General features: G+C 42.0%; 1 protein-coding gene across 3 annotated transcripts in view; it reads left to right on the top strand.

Moving 5' to 3' along the window:
* The window catches only part of si:dkey-151g10.3 (serine/threonine-protein kinase WNK1), a 43,077-nt gene that overhangs the window by 12,482 nt on the left and 10,536 nt on the right, over window positions 1-20,059 (top strand). For all 3 annotated transcript variants that reach the window (XR_004633059.1, XM_034696311.1, XM_034696312.1), the window contains exons 3-17: window positions 11,230-11,402; window positions 12,451-12,671; window positions 13,068-13,225; window positions 13,350-13,438; window positions 13,553-13,772; window positions 14,000-14,333; window positions 14,438-14,556; window positions 14,673-14,873; window positions 15,264-18,572; window positions 18,836-18,876; window positions 19,055-19,190; window positions 19,268-19,384; window positions 19,481-19,582; window positions 19,713-19,761; window positions 19,867-20,019. Coding sequence is in view for 2 of the 3 variants with exons in the window: in XM_034696311.1 (XP_034552202.1) it covers window positions 11,230-11,402; window positions 12,451-12,671; window positions 13,068-13,225; window positions 13,350-13,438; window positions 13,553-13,772; window positions 14,000-14,333; window positions 14,438-14,556; window positions 14,673-14,873; window positions 15,264-18,572; window positions 18,836-18,876; window positions 19,055-19,190; window positions 19,268-19,384; window positions 19,481-19,582; window positions 19,713-19,761; window positions 19,867-20,019 (5,422 nt within the window). In the remaining variant the exon portion in view is untranslated. The remainder of the gene's footprint in view (window positions 1-11,229; window positions 11,403-12,450; window positions 12,672-13,067; window positions 13,226-13,349; window positions 13,439-13,552; window positions 13,773-13,999; window positions 14,334-14,437; window positions 14,557-14,672; window positions 14,874-15,263; window positions 18,573-18,835; window positions 18,877-19,054; window positions 19,191-19,267; window positions 19,385-19,480; window positions 19,583-19,712; window positions 19,762-19,866; window positions 20,020-20,059) is intronic.

A 20,059-nucleotide genomic window follows, 5' to 3' on the forward strand; every position in this document is an offset into this window, starting at 1 on the left:
TGCTCAGTAGGGCTTTCAAAATTGCCCCAAAATGATGTTCGAATATTCACTCTTAAAAAAACGTATAGGTTCGAATCATTCGAATATCTATATTTGAGCATTATGTCAATAAAAGGTGGACAAACTAATACGAGGAGACATAACTACTTGTATAGGTATTTTAATTTCAGATTTAACATGCCTAAAACATACCTACACATTACAAAACAAGTAATTTACCTAATGGCCTATAACATAACACTTTTAAGACTGTAGACTGCCCCCCCCTCTGCGTGTAACCAATCAGATGGTGTAGTGACAGCAGACAGAGAGGCGAGGCTGCATCAGAGCCAAACTAACCCAGTTTTAGATTGATCTCTTATCATCCGTCGGATTTTGAAAAGATATGCGTCAAAATGCCGAATATCGGTGCTGATAATTGGCCCGGTCGATAATTGGTCTATACCTAGTTTCCATTAATGACATGTTTTAAATCAGATTAGAAGTATCTTGCATGGTAAAGAAGGTGTTTATAGAAACTGCTTCTCAAAGAAGCTAATATTATTTAATTTTCAATTCAATTCAATTTGCTTTATTGGCATGAACAAAGACATGTTGTTGCCAAAGCACAAAAGATTGATACACATACATTACATATATTCATTACATATTATATATATAACATATTTTATACGCATTAATGAACGATGGTGTCACCCATACAGCATATCTCAATGTCCAATGTCTAATATTATCTCTTACGAAGTAGCCCACTTGTATCACAAGTTTCAATATCACAGGTTAAAATTCATATTTGCTCCAAATCTTGTTGTCTATTAGAGCTAGTAAACATTAGCCAGAGTATAGCCAATACTACAGTACATGTCTCAGGTCAGGCTTGTCTATTGTGTGATGATGTGTGAGGCATGAATAGGAAACAGTCACATGAGAAGGAAGCTCTGAATGGGATGTATTTTGTGGGCACAGAGAAATAAGGAACACTGTAGCAGTGTAGGTGAAACAACCACAAACATTACTGTAAGAGACTCTTTGTCATGCATAGACATCACAGTGGGAGGATGATGATGAAATGTTATGAATGTCTTACACTAGAGCACTGTCCAAGCTTTTACACACCAAAGACAACGTAATGGGAACATTGTTAGATGGAGTGGCTTCAACATATTGTGGGAGACAGACATGTGGAGGAGAGAAGAAAATGCATCCCTCTGACTCTTGGCCCCACAATAGAGAGCAGTGTTATGGTAAGCCGTCAGATTTGACTGCCTGCTTTGTGTGACAAAAGTCAGTCATGTGTTTGGTTTGGAGCTAATTCCAAAACAGAAGCCCCGACTAATCCTTAAGATCAGGCTCTGTCTGTGAGACTAAGCAGGCACTTCCCCATCACCTTTTCTGGGTTTACCCAGCACCTGAGTTTCCGTCTTGTCAGCAGCTCAGTATATCATACCTCTACAGCTCCCCTTCAGTCCCACTTAAATACTTGATATGCTTTGTTTGCAAGGTATTCTGTTCCACCCTTTGTAATAAAGCCATCATTAATACATTTATGATATGCCAACAGACGGCATTCTTTCATGACACCAGCAAAGGCACTGCTCCCTTTGTCTGTTTGGCTCAGGGGAGTAAACAAAGCTATTTTTGAAAATGAAAAGACAGTAGGCACAAAATGATGAGTGCACACATATTATTTATTTTATTTATTTATTAGTTTATTTGACAGGTTCTATGCAAAACAAAAATTGTCAAGCCAGAGTTAGCTATGAGCTAATTTTCATCTGTGGTCCTTGGGCAGGAAGATATAAAAGAATGTACAATACAAATGATAAAAACATACTAGCATTTAAAACCATACATACTCAACAACAGGCCATCACTAATAACACATTTAAAATGACATTTCATTGTCTCTAGTTTGATGCATTCAGAAGAATAACTCAGTGATCACATGTTTGTTTTTCCTTGAGCCATAATTTCAGTTTACTTTTAAAAACACTGAGGCTTGAGTTCCATTATTCTGCTGCTCTGACTGAAAATGCAGACTGTCCAAATACAGTTTTCCTAAGTTTATCTGAACAGTCTCCTCTTGCTGATGCCTTGGTTTATTGAATTTATGGTACCAATTTTGAATCCACATATGCATCATTCACCAAAACCTCATGGAAAACAAATCGTATTGACAGGCAATTTATTAAGGCATCAAGAAATGCAACAACGATATTACTCCGTTTTAAAACAGTCAATGTGTATTTCATTTTCAGAGTTGAAACAATAGCCTTTCTGAAACAAAGAACAGACTGAGATTCTGCAAAAAGAACAGAGAGGATGAGAGAACAAGTCAGACTGTGAGAAAGAAACAGGAGACACAGGAGGTGATGGTGACTGAAGGAGAGAGAGAGCTCGAGAGACAGAGGGGGAGATGTGCTGCCAAACAGAGGATTACCATGGCATCCCTCCCAGAGAGCAGTCGCGTAGCTAATGCTAACTTACCACATGCAGAGTGACACACGGACACACACATGCACATGCACAAACGCAGACACTACACAGCGACCAGGTCACACGCCTATAAATGGATCCAGTGCTGCATTCAGGGAAACATTCTAGTCTGTCGGGTCACATGATCTCTCCTATTTAGTCTGTCTAACCACAGCTTATACACACACAGTTCAATGCAAAGTGGCATTAGAATCAACAATAGTGATAGGAATGATGCAACTAGATATTATCGCCTCATGGTGTTATTAATTATAGAGTTGAAAGAAGCAGTTAAATGTCCTGCTGTAGTTGGGTGCAGACACAGCTCAGTGCTTCTTACATAAGGACAATGATATCTAGGGTTGCAAAGGGGTGGACATTTTCTGGTAAATTTCCATGGGAAGTTAAGCTGGGGAATTTTGGAAATATTCCAAATTGGAAACTTTTCATGGGAATTAAGGGAATTAACTGGGAATTGAGGGTAATTTAATAGAAAGGTATCATATCTAAGCATACATATTTGTTTTGTTATAAGCAGACATCCATCCAATATAATTAGATTAAAACAGATTAATTTGTAAGTAGATCTTTATCAAGTGTTAAATATTTTATTGAACAATCAATTATTTCATTGAAGAACAAAAACATGAATGTTGAGTTAAATATTACTCATCCCCCCGACCCAACCCATTCAAAAATTAACAAAAATGCAATCCCAACAAAGTCCCATTCAAAATGTTAAATGAAAAGAGCCCCTCTCCCTCCAAAAAAGTCCCATTCAACATGCAAATAAAAAAGCATCTTCCTTCAAGCTTCTCAAGCCTAGCCTCTGCAGGATTCTAGAAATCATCTGTGCATGTGATGGAGGAATGCACAGTGCATGTAGGGGGTGTGGTCTCAATAGCCCTGCAGTAAGCAGTGTGCTATGTGATTAAGAAATAGCATAGATATTCAACTGTACTTGCATGAAATCTGGTTGTTTTAGTCAGGATTATGCTAAAATATATTTTCCCCAAATACATTTAAGTTCCATATTAAGAGCCAACCTTCAATTTAGTAAATTCCTGGTTTATTCCTGTTTATTCCCATGGAATGTTTCTAACATTGAGAATTCCCAGAATTTTGAAACCCTACTGACATCTAACCTTTTTAGTTATTATATAAAAAAACCCTTATATAAATTAACTCATTCAAACAATTTGATAGAAGCTAAGGTCCTGTCTGTATAAATATCATTGTTTCCATTTATCATAATGCCGCAAAAAGGGATCGCAGAGTAGACATTGTACTATTTGATGCTAACTCTGCTTTCCTATGAGACTGCAGCCTGGGAGCACCTAGCTCCTCTTCTCCCGTGTCCACAAAGAGAGGGAAGCCAGGGGATTAGCTGTCCAAATGCAGCTTGAAAGAGTGTGTAATTAAAGTTCACAATGCGGACACCATCGCTCTTCTTCCCTTTCCCTTTCCCTGGGAATTCCAACCCTAAAAGAGCAGAGCCATTTATCTCCCATGCTTGTCCTCTCGCCCTCGGTGGATATGTTTGTATGATCCTTGTACGTTTATTTCATTTCTGCGTGCAAGCTGTTGTTCTCTGTTCATCTGTGTCAACATATGCCACTGTATGTGTCTGCCTCTCACCCTCCCTCTCTCAGCCTCCCTCCATTTCTCCCTCCATCACTTTTTGTCTGTGTGAGTGAGCAGGCAGGGTGATCCAGGGGAGTTAATTACAGTGGGTGCCTGTGAGGCTGGAACAAAAACCCTGCACAGACAGCATAACTCGGGCAGCAGAAACCAGACTGGTTCAACCCAGTTAGCATAGACTGGTCCAGCTCTGCTTAAATCAACCCAGCCATGTCACACTTTCAGGACTTGCAAAAACTAGAGTGGCACTCTGGTCTGAAGTGCTGCGGTTGGCGTGATTCTGTTAACCTTCTTAATTAGTGGGATGTTATTTGTTGTTATAGAACCTGATTGATTTATGTTGTGGATAAATGCCAGCGCTGGCGGCCGACTTCAAAACACCAGGCCGTGTTTCTTTAGCTCATCCTTATTAAAGCCGCCTTGTGATTAAAGGTAACATTAACATCGTCCAGACTGCTGCCTGCACACTGTGGATCACAATTGGGACACCTTGTTTGCATTTGTTTTTATGATAATTGAGCTTGTCACAACAATGCCACCTGCCTCTGCTTAGAAAGATAGCTGTGCTTAATTCTTTGATATGAACAAACATTGCAGTATTCAACAGAACATTGTTATGGAAATGTGATTTTCAGATCATATTTCTATGTCTCTATGAAACACACAGCAACGAGGGAGGAACTGCAGATAATGTTGGTTGTTTCAGATTTTTGGAAAATTAGTGCAATACCCAAAACACAATATTTCGCATCACTTCTTACCCCCTGCAAATTAATGTACAGCAGTGTAACACAGTGTTTCAACCCCTTCTGGTTATGAAAGAGCAGTTAAATCTTTCCAGGTAGAGCAAAGATAGCCTATTGATTAGTGATCCAAATTAGGAGAGGCGACATCAAATGGACTACAGCTGAACCGACTGGGCCGGGATGGAATTGATCCAACCAGACTGACCAGCTACATCCTCAACTAGGGCACCCAGAGCTGGCAAATGTCCCTTGGGCTGTAGCCACAAAAGCTAACCATCAATTCAATGTGAGATTCAATTACACGTCATTGTTTTTACCACACAAACACCGGCAGGAACTGTGGAGCCGTCTAATGCAATAAATCTGAGGTGCACATGATAGAATTAGGATGATACAATTATTGTCTGAGGCGCAGGAAAGATCCCTTGGTCAGATTTGAAGGATTTGTGTAGTATCATGGCTTTTTATTACTGACCTTTCTAGACAGGTGTTTTACTTGCAGTTTTGTTGACATCTAGGGTTGCAAAGGGGTGGAAAATAGTTTTGGGTAAATTTCCATGAGAAGTTAAGTTGGGGAATTTTGGAATTATTCCAAATTGGAAACTTTCCATGGGAATTAACTGGGAATTAACTGGGAATTGAGGGTAATTTAATAGAAAGGTATCATATCCAAGCATAAATATTTGTTTTGTTATAAGCAGACATCCATCCAATATAATTAGATTAAAACAGATTTATTTGTAAGTAGATCTTTATCAAGTGGTAAATATTTTATTGAACAATCAGTTCTTTCATTGAAGAACAAAAACATGAATGTTGAGTTAAATATTACTCATCCCCCCGACCCATCACATTCAAAAATTAACAAAAATGCAATCCAAACAAAGTCCCATGTCAAAATGTTAAATGAATAGAGCCCCTCTCCCTCCAAAAAAGTCCCATTCAACATGCAAATAAAAAAGCATCTTCCCTCAAGCTTCTCAAGCCTAGCCTCTGCAGGATTCTAGAAATCATCTGTGCATGTGATGGAGGAATGCACAGTGCATGTAGGGGGCGTGGTCTCAATAGCCCTGCAGTAAGCAGTGTGCTGTGCGTGATTGAGGAATAGCATAGATATTCAACTGTACTTGCATGGAATCTGGTTGTTTTAGTCAGGATTATGCTAAAATATATTTTCCCCAACTATATGTAAGTTCCCTATTAAGACCCAACCTTCAATTTAGTAAATTCCTGGTTTATTCCTGTTTATTCCCATGGAATGTTTCCAACTTTGTAAATTCCGGGAATTTTGCAACCCTATTGAAATAGGAGAGGTGTTGTTGCTAGCTAGTCACAGTGGCACTAAGGTTTACTCTGCTCTCTGTTTAAAAGCATAGCTCAACAGGGAGACTTAAAACCCTCCTGACAAGTGGCCACTTAAAAACATGACTAGTGCAGAGCATTTTCCAATGGTCTTTATGAGTGTTGTGAACTTGGCCTACTGGCCTGGGGTTCTAATCCAGCGTGAGGGCCAGCCCTTTACCAGCAACCTATCTCGTTAGTCTGATCTGTTTTAGCTTACACTAATCTAATCCTAGCCACCCGCCACCCCAGATTTTCAAACACTGACATGCTTTCAGAGCCCTGCACACTACACACTACCTAATAATTTGCACCTGTTGCAAGAATTATACTCACCTATCTATTTTTCTACAGCCATGTTTATCCCACTGTAGCTAAGTCACAGTCCTTCATACAAGAACGCATCCAGGGGAGCCTCTTGGTCTCACGTAGTGTGTCTGATACCTGATACTCGTGCAGTGTTTGCCAAAATAGATGTTTTAGAGCTCACGTGGTTTGGTGCTCATGACCCTAGCTTCTTACCATCCACCAAATGTGCTTTGTAAGCCATATCCTGTCCATTTCCTGTTTTATGAGGCTACTTAACCTGCTGCCCGACCTTCTGCTTCAACAGATGTCTGATCCGAAAAAATCTCATGGTGCACAACCAGGTCTTTGGTCTTACTCTGTTTACCAAGGTATTGGACCTAAGCCGTGTCAGGGTGACAACAACATGATATGACCTCACTGTTTCGCACATGAGCTCTTGACATATTCTAATTCTTTACAGGACATTCAGGCCTTGAACTGAGCAAGATTTTGCCATTCACACATGCACTTCACAGCAGGAGATTTTCGTTTTTGGACACACTCACAACTTGATATACCCTGTCTTGTTTAAGTGAGGAGGAGGGTGGCCGTGTAGTGCAAGCAGTCTTTTGTTATGGTTCTGTTTCTGTGTTTGTATCACTACATTATGTACAAGGACTTTCCTGCAGTCCAAACATAAGAGTAGGGGGTGCACGATATTGGATTTTTTGCCGATGTCCGATATGCCGATATTTTTCAACAAATTTAGCCAATTACTGATACTGATATTTTTTACGGACACCTAATTGCAGAGATCAATTCTCTTCTGTATTGGAATATGCGTACAGTATTATGGTGTTACTCTTATCACATCTGTTATGTAATATTAATTTCTTGTGCAAAATAAGAAAAATACTTAACACTTAAACTGTCTATTTATTTATGACAATTGCTGTCAAACAAAATTCATACAAAAAGATACATCCTACTTAAAACTTGGATGATGCTCTCCCTGAGACAATCATAACAAAACCCACAACCAGGGCAAATTTGGCCAATTTCACATTTGACATAGTAAGTAAACCTAACCTCTGTTCACAGGGAACATTTGGAAAGTGCAACTGTACAGCAATTACACCCAAATTAAATAAAATGTTTACTCCTTGACAGTAAATGTGCCTAGATTAGTCAGCTACATGTACCTTACAGACTGCTGCTTAAATTCAAATTTAACTTAAAAAATGAGCCCAACATGTGTGCAGAAGCCCATTATTTTATTGGTTAATTATATCGTCGGATATCGACGTGTTGGACGATATCCGATAGTTCATTTTAAAGCCAATATTGGCCGATACCGATAATGTGCCGATAATATCGTGCATCCCTAAAACGCAATACTTACCACTAAGGTGAAGCATAAAGAGTATGAAGCAGAGAAGATCTGCTCAACATAGAAGTGTCATCACTCTGTGAACTCACTGCACTGTACATTTTCTTAACATTTACAAGATGTATTATCACACCCAGTCACCCAGACTCTTTGTGAAAATTGAGTGAGGAGTTCTGTGCATGTTTGGAAGAGGCTTTGGTATGCTGATGTGGACAGTATAACATTAACACCCAAATAGAAAAATACAAATGAAAAACTACTGAAAAAGTAGAAACCACCTCACTGCTATTAAGTTGTTATATTGGCAGCATAATAGTTGCAATTCCACTGTGCATTACAAGTCAAGTCAAGTCAAGTCAACTTTATTTACATAGCACATTTAAAAAACAACCGCAGTGCCGTACAAGCTTAAAAAACACAATCAATAAAAACAAATAGTAATTAAAAAGAACAGATATTAAAAACACAATAGATAACAAGAAAAAAGCCACAATGAATAAAAACAAAAATAAAATATTGGATGTCTCGCTCAATAGGTATTAAAAGCCAGTGCGAAGAGGTGCTTTTTAAGTAGAGATTTAAAATTCTCAAGTGTCTGAGCATGCCTTATATCAGGAGGCAGACTGTTCCACACTGTGGGAGCAGTGACCTCAAAGGCTCGGTCACCTCGAGTTTTTGAGCCTCGTTCTCCGGACATCTATAACCACCTGGTGCGTTGACCTGAGTGCTCTGGCCGGAGCATGTAGGTGCAAACACTCACACAGATAAGGTGGTGCGAGCCCATATAAGCTTTTAAAAACCAACAACAAAGTCTTAAACTGGATCCTGAAACATACAGGAAGCCAGTGAAGAGAAGCCAGTACAGGCGTTATGTGATCACGTCGTCTCTTCCCAGTCAGCAGGCGTGCAGCCTACAAAGTAATGACTGAGTAGTGTATGTAAATCCATGATTTGCATTTGAATTATAGCTTATACATTTTTAGAATTACTGTTTGCTTTTGTTATGACTACGTGTTCAGAAGTGTTATCTTTATTCGATAACAGAAATGGAGAAACAGAGAACTACCAGGTTGATTTAGAGGAAAGTGTTCACCATCATCCCTTGTCGTATTCTCCTGAGCTGCACTTTCTCCCTCCCACTTCATGTCAATGTTTTCTGTTGCTTCCTCAATTCCATCTATCAGTCAGTTAAGGGACAGTTCTGCCTGTTTTTTGTTTGTCTGTTCTGCTTTCATTAGTTGCTGTAGTACCAAAGAAGTGCTACATTTTGTTGCATTTTTCAAGAGTTAATGAGTCCTAAACTCTTATATTTATTGCATAGCTCAGCATTAGGGGTGTCTTGACAGCAGTAATTGATTTTGCATGTGTTAAGCAGTCTCGGCAATAAAAGAGGATTGGTGTGTGTACTTGCAGAGTGTGTAATGTCATGTTTGTGTTGTTTTTGCGCTTCTATTTGTGTGAAAATGGGTGTGCGTGGGCCTGTGTGTTGAGTGGCTATGCAGATAGATAGGGTAAAGGTTTGTATGAGTCTGTCTAGACAGAATCTCTCTAACTGAACTCTCTCTGAACTTTGCCCACCCTAAGGCTGTCTGATGCCACACTCAAAAAGAGATACAATAGACGCTGAGGAGGCAGCAGACAGACACACAGCCTGCCTCACACCAGACCAGACAGTGAGGCAGAGAGTGATGCTCTGATTGAGGAGTGAGACTGAGGACAGACACACCAAAACAGAGCCAGGATTTAATGACAAAATGAAGCCAGAAAGAAGACTCACAGCTGTTTTTTTGTACTCACAGGCAGCAATAAGATCCTTGCATGATTAGACACACCTGCATTCATAGGTAGACACGCAACTGCATTGGCATGCATGCAGAGTGAAACTCATCGTAGCTGGCATTAGAGGAATGACAGCATGAGGGTAAACCAAGGATGGGCTACTTATTTTTAGCCATAATAGAGCAAAGAGCAGCAGCCTTTTTGTTGATGGTACTTTCCTGTTGAGAGGGAGGGCTGGATAGATTGCTTCCACCAGTACTTCCAGATAAGGAAACTGAACCAGTATAGACACAGAGAGTGAAGGATCCCTGTGAAGATGAAAGACAGACACACACACAGGAGAACAGACGCAGAGGCAGAAAATAAAAAAAGATATACTGTTTTGGGACGAGGTAACTGCAAAACACGAGAATCTGCTTATTTACATCTCAGTATCTGCAGTGTACCACCTCCATTTGGGGAGCTTTATGTAAAGCACAAAGCTGAACATCATGGAATCGATCTGTGGAAAGTCAGTGTTATGATGACTTCTATTTATAGTGAGCTCTGTTAGTGACAGGCCCTGGCTGCCATTCAACTACCTTCCATTGAAGTGAAACACTCTTTACGTTTGATCTTTTCTCCACATTTGACTCCCACAAAAATGATTCCATGTTTCTTTAAGAAATGCACTCTTCTAGTGTTTGATTTCAGCTTTCAGTGCCATCAAACGATGTTCATGCACAACAGGTCACAAGGTCAATAAAGGTTAAAAAACAGCAGACCTAAAATGCGTTGTTATTTGTAAACAAGAAGATTGCAGACAACAACAGTTGCTTCTTCTGACATGTCTAAAAATACACACTGGCTCATCGGGGTCAGTCAGGACTTCCTCCACTGCCAAATGCTTTGATTTCACTTTAAGTCTTAAGAATTATAACATCATATCATTAATGCAGTTTCTTTGTGACTTGATTTTCAGGGAATTCAATTAAAATGAGCATTTTTGTCTGAAGAAAGTAGGTTTAGGAATACTGGTCCAAGAAAACCGGAAAAACAGAAGAATGCATAAAAATCCACAAGTTATACAAGAGAAGAAATGCACTTTTTTTTTTTACAGCAGAAGAGAAAATCTTCTCTGCAGTACATGAGTGTTGGGTCGTATAAATAACCTGTGTGACAATGTTCAACATGGGGATTGGGTGATGACTGCCTCGGGGATGCTGTATGTGCCACTGAAGTGGTTTTCTGCTGCATCCACTGTGTCCGCCATACTGTAGATTTGTGGCAGGTGCAGTACAAATGTGTTTTATGAAGCCCAGAGTTGGGTGTTGTCTCAGCACTGCTGCATGTCTGTATTGCTAGTACCATCTAGTGGCAGCAGGTGTTAGTGAACACACTCATGGATGTGGAGGATCAGATAAAATCATTTATGTTTTTGAGTTTCAGAACAGACGTACAAAGCACAGTTTGTAACATTAAATTAAGCAAAATAAATAAAAAGCTTTGTTTTCATCACAAGGAAAGCAAACTGTCCACAAACATGTCACAGACATGCAGTGAAACCTGTTGTTGTATTTCTCACCTCAGGACCGCAAACTGACCAAGGCGGAGCAGCAGCGCTTCAAGGAGGAGGCCGAGATGCTGAAGGGGCTTCAGCACCCTAACATCGTCCGTTTCTATGATTCCTGGGAGTCTGTGCTCCGGGGCAAGAAATGCATCGTACTGGTCACTGAACTCATGACTTCAGGAACACTCAAAACGTAAGCATAACCTCCTTATATAATAACAATGTAACTCCAAGAGACAGCTCTATATAAATTCACATTCAATAAAATGTTGAACCAGTAGTCTAAAGAGAGAGTGCAGTTTTTTCCTTATTTATTTAACCCTCCTGTTATGTTTGATTTTTTTTTCTAAAAAAAAAAACATTGTTTATATCTAATTAATAACTCCATAACTAATAATGTAAATCAATCTTTAGTGCAATGGTCTTCTTTACCTCTCACAGATCATGGCTCAATGAGGATAACTCACTCTTTTTCAAAAAGAAAAATCATGTTAAAACTTTTTTAATGTAAAGTGGAAAGACCTACATATAAATACAATAGTTTCACATGACATAGATTTTTGTTAATTTTGTTTTACATTTTGAATGTTTTTCTTTTTATGAAGTGAGGCCCAGATAGTTATTTCGTATTTAGCTAGTTTGAAGGGCATATACTGTTTAAATGGGCAGCGACCTCTGAATAGCGCTATCCTTTCACCCACTTTGACATTAGGGCCTAGGTTATAGAGTGGTAGAAGTTCCTCTACCCACAATCCCAAAGAAGCAATTATTATTTGACACTTCTGATCCCTTTTAGCCTCCACTTTGACTGCCAGGTCAAATTGACCCACGAACAGTATATAAGTAATATAAACATTCAGGGCAGGTTGCAAAAATGTGAAATTAACCATTTTCATTTTATGTGTCGATAACACTAATTAAGCCAACAAGAAGTTTCATACCGAAGAAATACCTTTGAAACATTTTTCAAATTTTTGAACTTGTTGTGGGTCAATTTGACCCACAACAGGAGGGTTAAGTTATGCTTTATATTCTTTGAAGAAAAAGAGAGTCATTATGAAAGATCCCAAAATTCAGAGTGATCAAACTAAAGTTGCATGTTGCTTTATCATGCATTGAAATTCAAAGCTATCTACAACATTGTTTATCTATCATGAAAATCCTCTACCCATCTTTGAGTGGCTGATAACAATGCATTCAGTGATTTGTCAAAAGATCTAGCTATTGCTCTCTCTGCACAGATATTTGAAGCGCTTCAAGGTGATGAAACCCAAAGTCTTGAGGAGCTGGTGTCGTCAAATTCTGAAGGGCCTTCACTTCCTTCACACCAGGACTCCTCCGATCGTCCACCGGGACCTCAAATGTGACAACATCTTCATAACAGGTCCCACAGGCTCAGTCAAGATAGGTGACCTGGGGCTGGCCACTCTTATGCGGACCTCCTTTGCCAAGAGTGTCATCGGTGAGCTCCATAATTAGACCGACTACTTTGGAGAACATTGCCAGGAATGTTGTACCTACTTCAGCTGACTGTAAACGGGCCTATAAATACTCTTCTCTTGATTCAGCACTGTTAAGGTTTTTAAAATGAGTCTTAGGTGCCTGGGGGAATAGATGATAATTGACACAGTCATTTTAAAATCCATGTGGACAGCACTTACTGTAAACAGAGACCTCTGTGAGCCAACCATTATGCTCTATAGAGTTTAACTCAGGAAGGAATACAGGAAGTTAAAGTTTCAATGGACTTTTTGTGTGGAAAGATAAATGTGACAGTAAATAAAGATTGTAAACATTGACCGCTATGTTAAACTGTTCTGCTTATTATTGACTGTTAATCTTCATCTGGTTCCAACAGGTACACCCGAGTTCATGGCTCCAGAAATGTATGAGGAGCACTATGATGAGTCTGTGGATGTTTATGCTTTCGGGATGTGCATGCTGGAGATGGCAACATCAGAATACCCGTACTCTGAGTGTCAAAACGCTGCTCAGATCTATCGCAAAGTCACAAGCGTAAGTCTTGTTGATTGTATATGTGCAGAGCTTGATCCTGACTGAATGGTGAAAATGGCTTTTTGAATTTCACTGCTTTCCATTTACACAAGTGATCGCTTGTTTTTTCGTTTCTTTTCTGCAGGGGATAAAGCCAGCCAGCTTTGATAAAGTAAATGACCCAGAGATCAAAGAGATCATCGAAGGCTGCATTCGTCAGAACAAGAGCCAGAGGTTGGCAGGTTTTACTTTCTTGACGGGACGACCTGGACTGTAATAAGCAGAATACCTGATCAGTAAACCGTAAAACATAATGTTGCCTGACTCATCATATTCTTCTCTTGACAGACCTTCCATCCGAGATCTCTTGAATCACGCATTCTTCGGGGAGGACACAGGGGTCCGGGTAGAGCTGGCAGAAGAGGATACCGGCACCCAGGACTGCCTAGCTCTCCGGATTTGGGTTGAAGAGCCCAAGAAGCTGAAAGGGAAGCACAAAGACAACGAGGCTATCGAGTTCAGCTATGACCTGGAGAATGACAGCGCTGAGGAGGTGGCTCTAGAGATGGTGAGACACAGAGACAGTTCACACTTGGCCAGTAGTAAACATTTTTAATGGGTTGCAGGGGATCAGCTGGGTATGAATTTTAATGGTTCAAAGCTAGAAGTTAGGTCAGGTAAGGGAAATCCTTCAGCTCATTTATCAGCTTCTTACTGTTGCCTCCTTCTAACCTAGATTTACGTCAGCCTACCTCCACTCATTAGTAATTCTCTGTCTCTCTCTCTCTCTTCTAGGTAAAGTCAGGATTCTTTCACGAGAGCGATGCCAAGGTGGTGGGAAAATCCATCCGGGACAGAGTTAATCTGATCAAAAAGTCACGGGAGCGTCGGCAGCAGCAGCTCCTTCAACAGCAGCAGGGCTATGAAGAAAGAAGAGACTCCACTCTCCCCTCCTACACCTTTCCTCATCCCTCTTGCCCATCCTCACTGGGGCCAATGGTAGCTGGACAAACAGGAGGTGGTGGGGGAGGAGGAGGAGGAGGAGGGCAGGAGGCTGAGGAGCTGCCTGAAGTGGACCAGCATGTCAGGCAGCAACACATTTTCAGTGGGGCAACCCTCGGTCTGCCAGGTAGAGTATGCAAATTCAGTTTTAAGACATCATTGTTGGAAGAAGGAACCAATATACAAGAACTTCATATTTTGTCCTATTTTTTGTGACTCACACACACTCAGCTGGTGAGAGCATTGGATCTGCCAGCTGTGAATCTTATGCAAGTGGACAGAGCCAGGCATTCTCTCAGCAAGGGGAAGCATACGCCCACTCCCAGGCAACTCTCCCCCCTACAGCATCTGTATGCCAATGCTTTGTTTTCATTATTAGATCATACCAAAATAATTCACTATCTGTAATTTAAAGCACTTATTTTGCAGAAATCACATGGTTCATTCACTTTTTTCTACATTACAGAGTGCTGGTGCATTAGCTCATCCTCAAATGCACCCAATCATTGAAGGCGGAAGTGTCCCTAATGTGCCAATGGGCCAGAGCGTTAGTATGTCCAGCATGTCCATAGGCCACAGTGGGGGAGGACCTGTTGGTCAAACATTTCTCCAGCCTGTTACCATGGTTCCACAGGTATCACCAAGTGTCCCGCAACAATACTATCAGGTGAAAAGGGTGATGGTACTATATGACATTTAACAAAGAAAGTGAAGGCTATGATCCGGCTGCTTTGTCATATTTTGGGTTCTCTTTCTTCAAATAACTTTTTATCCAATCACAAATCATCTTCATAATCCTCTGAGATTGACCATTGATCCTGTGTATGCTGTACAGGGTTTCTCCCAGGAAATTCCTTAGCAGAGATGGAAGATGCTAATGTCTGTATTATGATGGGCAGCCCACCTCTGCTTTGAAATATTTTGGGATACCCTGTTGTAACTAAATGTGTTGATTAATGATTTGCCAAAGCTTATTCTCACCTAATTTTTCTACTGCTTTTTTTCCCTCCTCTTTCCAATCATCACCTATCATCATTCTGTCATTATCACTGAGCAGTCACAAACATTCCCACCAGAAGCATTTCAAACAGCCACTCCCCACGGCTCACTGGCCCCCTCACAGACATACATACCCCCTGTTTCCCCACAAGCTCCATTTAATGTTCTCACTACGTCCATGTCAGTCGGTGATCCTGCTGGACTAGTGGGGACCATTGTGCCCCTCGCTCAGCAGACCCAACCCCCTGCCACTCCCATGCAGCCCACTGACATCATACCCCCGGCAGCACCCCAGCAAACACAGTCTGTTGTGATCCCTCAGCAGGCTATTGTACCACAACAACAGATAGGGATGGATGCCCATACCTCCACCCTTCATCAACAACCACAACAGCGAATTGACGCCAAGGCCACACTGCTTGATCATCAACAAGTTATCGCAACACAGCCGGCAACGGAGCAACATCCACACAACGTTTCGGCAACAGCTGTCCAGAAACATCAGCAAGAGCCTCAGCAGCAGACCTATGCACAGCAGCCGTTTCCTCAGCAGCAAGCTTTACCTACACAAACAGGTATAGAGCTGCACGCTTTGTCGTTACCACAAGCAGGGGAGCTACCTCAGGTGTACAAACAGCACCCAACAGGGGATCCTTGTGAGCAGACGATAACACAACCTCAACAATTGCAACAACAGCTCCAGCATCACCAAACTGTGCTACAACAACATCAAGCTTTAGCACCAGAGCAACATCAGGGGTATGTTCAGCAACAGCTTGATCAGCAGCAACAAAAGGCCTTGCTTCAGCAACAACAGCACCCCCCATTGCAACAGCATCAACTGGAACAGCAGCAGGCACTTCTACAAAAGCAGTTATTGGAGCAACAACAGCAGCAAGTTCTTCTTCAACAACAAGAGCAACAGCAGCAACAACAATGTCTCGTACAACAACAGCAAGCACAACAACCTCTGATACAACATCAGTTAGAGCATCAACATCCTTTACAGCAGCACAGCCAGATATTGCAACAGACTGGAATACAAAATGAAACAGAGAATAAACAGCTGGGTAGACAACAGCAAACTGTACTACAGCAGCAACCCCAGCTCACTCTACAGCAACAAGAACAACTGAAACAGCAAGCCTTACTCCATCATCTTGAACAGCAACAGCAACAAGCTCTATTACATCAGCATTTGCAACAGCAGGCTATCTTACAACAGCAGCAGCAGCAACAGAAAGCTCAGCTACAGCAGCAGCAACAAGAGCAGCAGCAAGTGCAACTCAAGCAGCAGATAGAGCAGCAGCAGCAAGCTCTTCTGCTGCAACAGCTAGAGCAACAGCGTCAACAACACGCACTGTTACAACAACAGCAAGCTGAGAGAATGCACCAGCAGGCTCTGATACAACAACAGTTTCAAGATCAGCAGCAACAAGCAGCTGTGGTTCAACTTCAGGACACTGTGCCCACTCAAATAACCAACAACGAGAAGCAGATGCAGGAGCAACCAGCTGAGAAACAGCGCATGTGTGTCCAACAAGTTAATGCTACTCAGTTTACACCTCAAACCATTCTCACTCAGCAACAAGTGATGGAGCAACAACACCAAGCACCCATCCAGCAGCAGCAGCATCACACCTCTGTGATGGAACCTCATATCCTAGTGGCACCTCCAGGTACTGAGGTGCTCCAGCACCAAGCTCAAATTGTCTCACAGGCCCAGGTTCCCATTGCTATTCCGACTACTCAGATCCCTGTCCAGACATGTGCTGTCATACAATCTCAAGTCTTTACCCAGCAAAGTGAGGCTCATGCACAGGACCAGGGAAAAGTTCCGGTCCAATTTGTAACCCAGAGCACAGTTCAAACAGCTCAGTTGCGGCCTGAGGCCCAAGTGACTCCTCCAGCGACAGTGATCCAGGGACAGGCTCCTGCCATCCAGACCCAGCATGTCCCTTTACTGGCTAGTTATCAAGGACCTGCTACTCCCTCGCAGAGCCAAGTAACTGCTCAGCCATCAATCCAGACGCTTCACCAGATAATTGGACAGGTCCAAGTACCACATGTGCAAGGTCAGACAGTGGACATTCAGTTGATAGGCCAACAAAGCCAAGCTGCTGTCCAGCCTCCAGCTGCAACAACCTCAATTCCAAGCCAGACCCAAAATGAGACTCATGTTCAGCAGAATGCTCAAATGCAAGTGCCAATGCAGACCCAGCTCCAGCAACAAGCTCAAGCCCAGCCATCCATCCAGGTGCATAGCAGTTTAGCTCCTCAGTACATCCCTCAGCCTACCCAACAAGCCATACCAACTGTGCAACAGAATACAACACATATTCCACAGCTGCAGCAGCAACAAGAGCCAGGGCTGCAATACCAGAAGATGATTGTGTCTCCTAGTCCAGCTGGAAGTGTTGGAACTACGACAGATGGTATCAGTTCTGGAGTTAACCCCCCAAACTTTATTGCCACTCCGCACCCTGTGCTGAAGGCTGGACAAGCCTTTATTCCAGCTCACACAACACCACATTCAGTCATTCAGGCCCAGCAGCAGCCCCTTGGATCCACTGCAGACTCTTCAGTCATTCAACCCATCTCTCAACCTACTCACCCTCAGTGTTCTGGGCAGTACCAGCAGCCACTTCAGAAGCTCTCTCAGGCACAGAAACCACTCGCTTCGCCTCCTCTGCAGGCTCAGTTATTGTCACAGCCCATTCAAGCTCCAATCCAAGTACCACCTCCTCTAAATCAGGCTGCGGTACCCCTTGATGAAAGTCAGATGCCCCCACAGTGTTCACCTGCCTCACATCTGCTGAATCATCCTGCTGCACAAGTAGCCCCTGCTAATTTGGCCGGCCCTCAGTCACAGGACAGGACTCTCTCCCTCCATGGTCATCTTGCTGTGGGTGCCCCTCCATCTCCACGTCACCAGGCCAAGCAGATGATCCCAGCTCACACGCACACACAAACAAGCATTCAGGCCCAAACACACTCCCAAACACAGACACACTTTCAGACACAGGCCCATTCTCACACTCAGACGCTCACTGAAACACCCATTGCTGATCAGCCTGTTCCACCTCTTGCTGTCTTTGCTACGCAGCAAATACCTCTCAGCCCTTCTCATAACTCATGTCCCTCAACATCCATACCATCCCTACCATCCCACTATTCTGCTGCTATCCCTGCGCCAGAGCTGCCTACATCTCCTCCAGTGGCTAAGGCAGCCTTGCCTGGGCAGGCCGACTTTATACCCACCTCCCCTCCACCTGCTGCTACTCTACAAACGCTTGACTCTAATGCCCCAAAACTTCCCCACGGCTTGCTGCAAGACTGTGACCTATCCCTGCTGGGCATTGCTCAGGTACAGGAAGAATCAAAGATCACTTTGTTGACATATTGACAGAATGATGTGAAAGCTGCTATCTTGTAATGTGATAACAGCTTTAACTGTCTTTTGATTCAAATTAACAAGTTTCAATCCTTAAACCTGATTATTTTTATTCTATAGTGTTATTGAATGTAACATTAATGACAACTACCTTATCAGTTTTTGATGTTGCTAATCGGGTTTTTTTTTCTGTATACCTGCATCCTTTATGTGTCTGTGTTCCTGTCACTCTACAGGATGGTCCATACTCAAGTGTAGAACATCATTCTTCTTCAGGGTATGTGAATATTATCACTCCTCAGACAAACTGAATATTATTATAACAGGTGTTTTGTCAAGTGCTCAGGTACAAAACAAGGCAGTGATGGAGCTTAGTAATGAGGATGATATAAAAACAGAAGAAGGGGTCTGGTTTTTCTAGTGCTTAACAACTTGTAACATCCTACCACCAGCAGGTCTGTTCCTGCTAATGGCGAAGAATCTCTTCAGATCTTGGCCAATGGGAAGATAGAGAAACTAAAGACTCAAAGAAGAGCTTCCTGTCAGAGGCCTGATAAGATTTCACATCAGTTTCAGCTGAGCATGCTCCAGGTGAATAAACAAGCCACTAATGTTAAATGCTAAATTCTCTTTACTCTTGATGTTATCATTTGTCTTTTCTCCTCCAGGTGTCTGGTAGTGGAGACAACATGGTGGAATGCCAGTTGGAGACCCATAGCAACAAGATGGTGACATTCAAATTTGACATTGAGGGGGATGCACCTGAGGACATAGCGGATTACATGGTAAACTGCTTATCTATTAACGAGCCTGCATTGCTAGCTAAACAAGTCATCATGCTATGTCTTAATAAATGCTGTTTGGTTGCATTTTGTGTGTAGGTGGAGGAGGACTTTGTTCTTGATGTACAGAAAGAGAAGTTTGTGGAAGAGCTCCGACGCATTGTTAAGAAAGCTCACGAAATCCTCCAAACACACTCCCAGGTATGTGTATTTTCATATTTGCATAGAACACCTTCTCTGTGTGCAGATTTTTTCTATTTTTGATGAATAATTGATTCAAAATTACCTTAATTTTTTATAACTGTAATCTTGATTTTTGTGTCTTTGTTAGACTGGATCAACTGATCAGCTGCATGTGAGCACTCCAACTAGCTCAACAAGTTAGTCACCAAATTACTCACAATTAAGTGACACTACAGAGGAAATGAAATTGTGTACAGTCTGTATCTTACTCTAACTTATACAAATGTCTTTTTAATTTTCAGTGGAGTCAGTGCCCCATTCCTCCCCAGTGGGACGCTGGCGCTTTTTCATCAACCAGACCATCCGCCACAGAGACTCTCTATCTGGCCAGGGAGTAGCAACGACACCCCCCACTTCAGAGATGAGGACACCTGAGTCCCCACTAAGAGAGAGAGGTGAGCTCCACTAAGATCATTGTTAACTCTTTGGCTTATT

This window comes from Notolabrus celidotus, chromosome 11, assembly GCF_009762535.1.
Source record: "Notolabrus celidotus isolate fNotCel1 chromosome 11, fNotCel1.pri, whole genome shotgun sequence".
Lineage (NCBI taxonomy): Eukaryota > Metazoa > Chordata > Actinopteri > Labriformes > Labridae > Notolabrus > Notolabrus celidotus.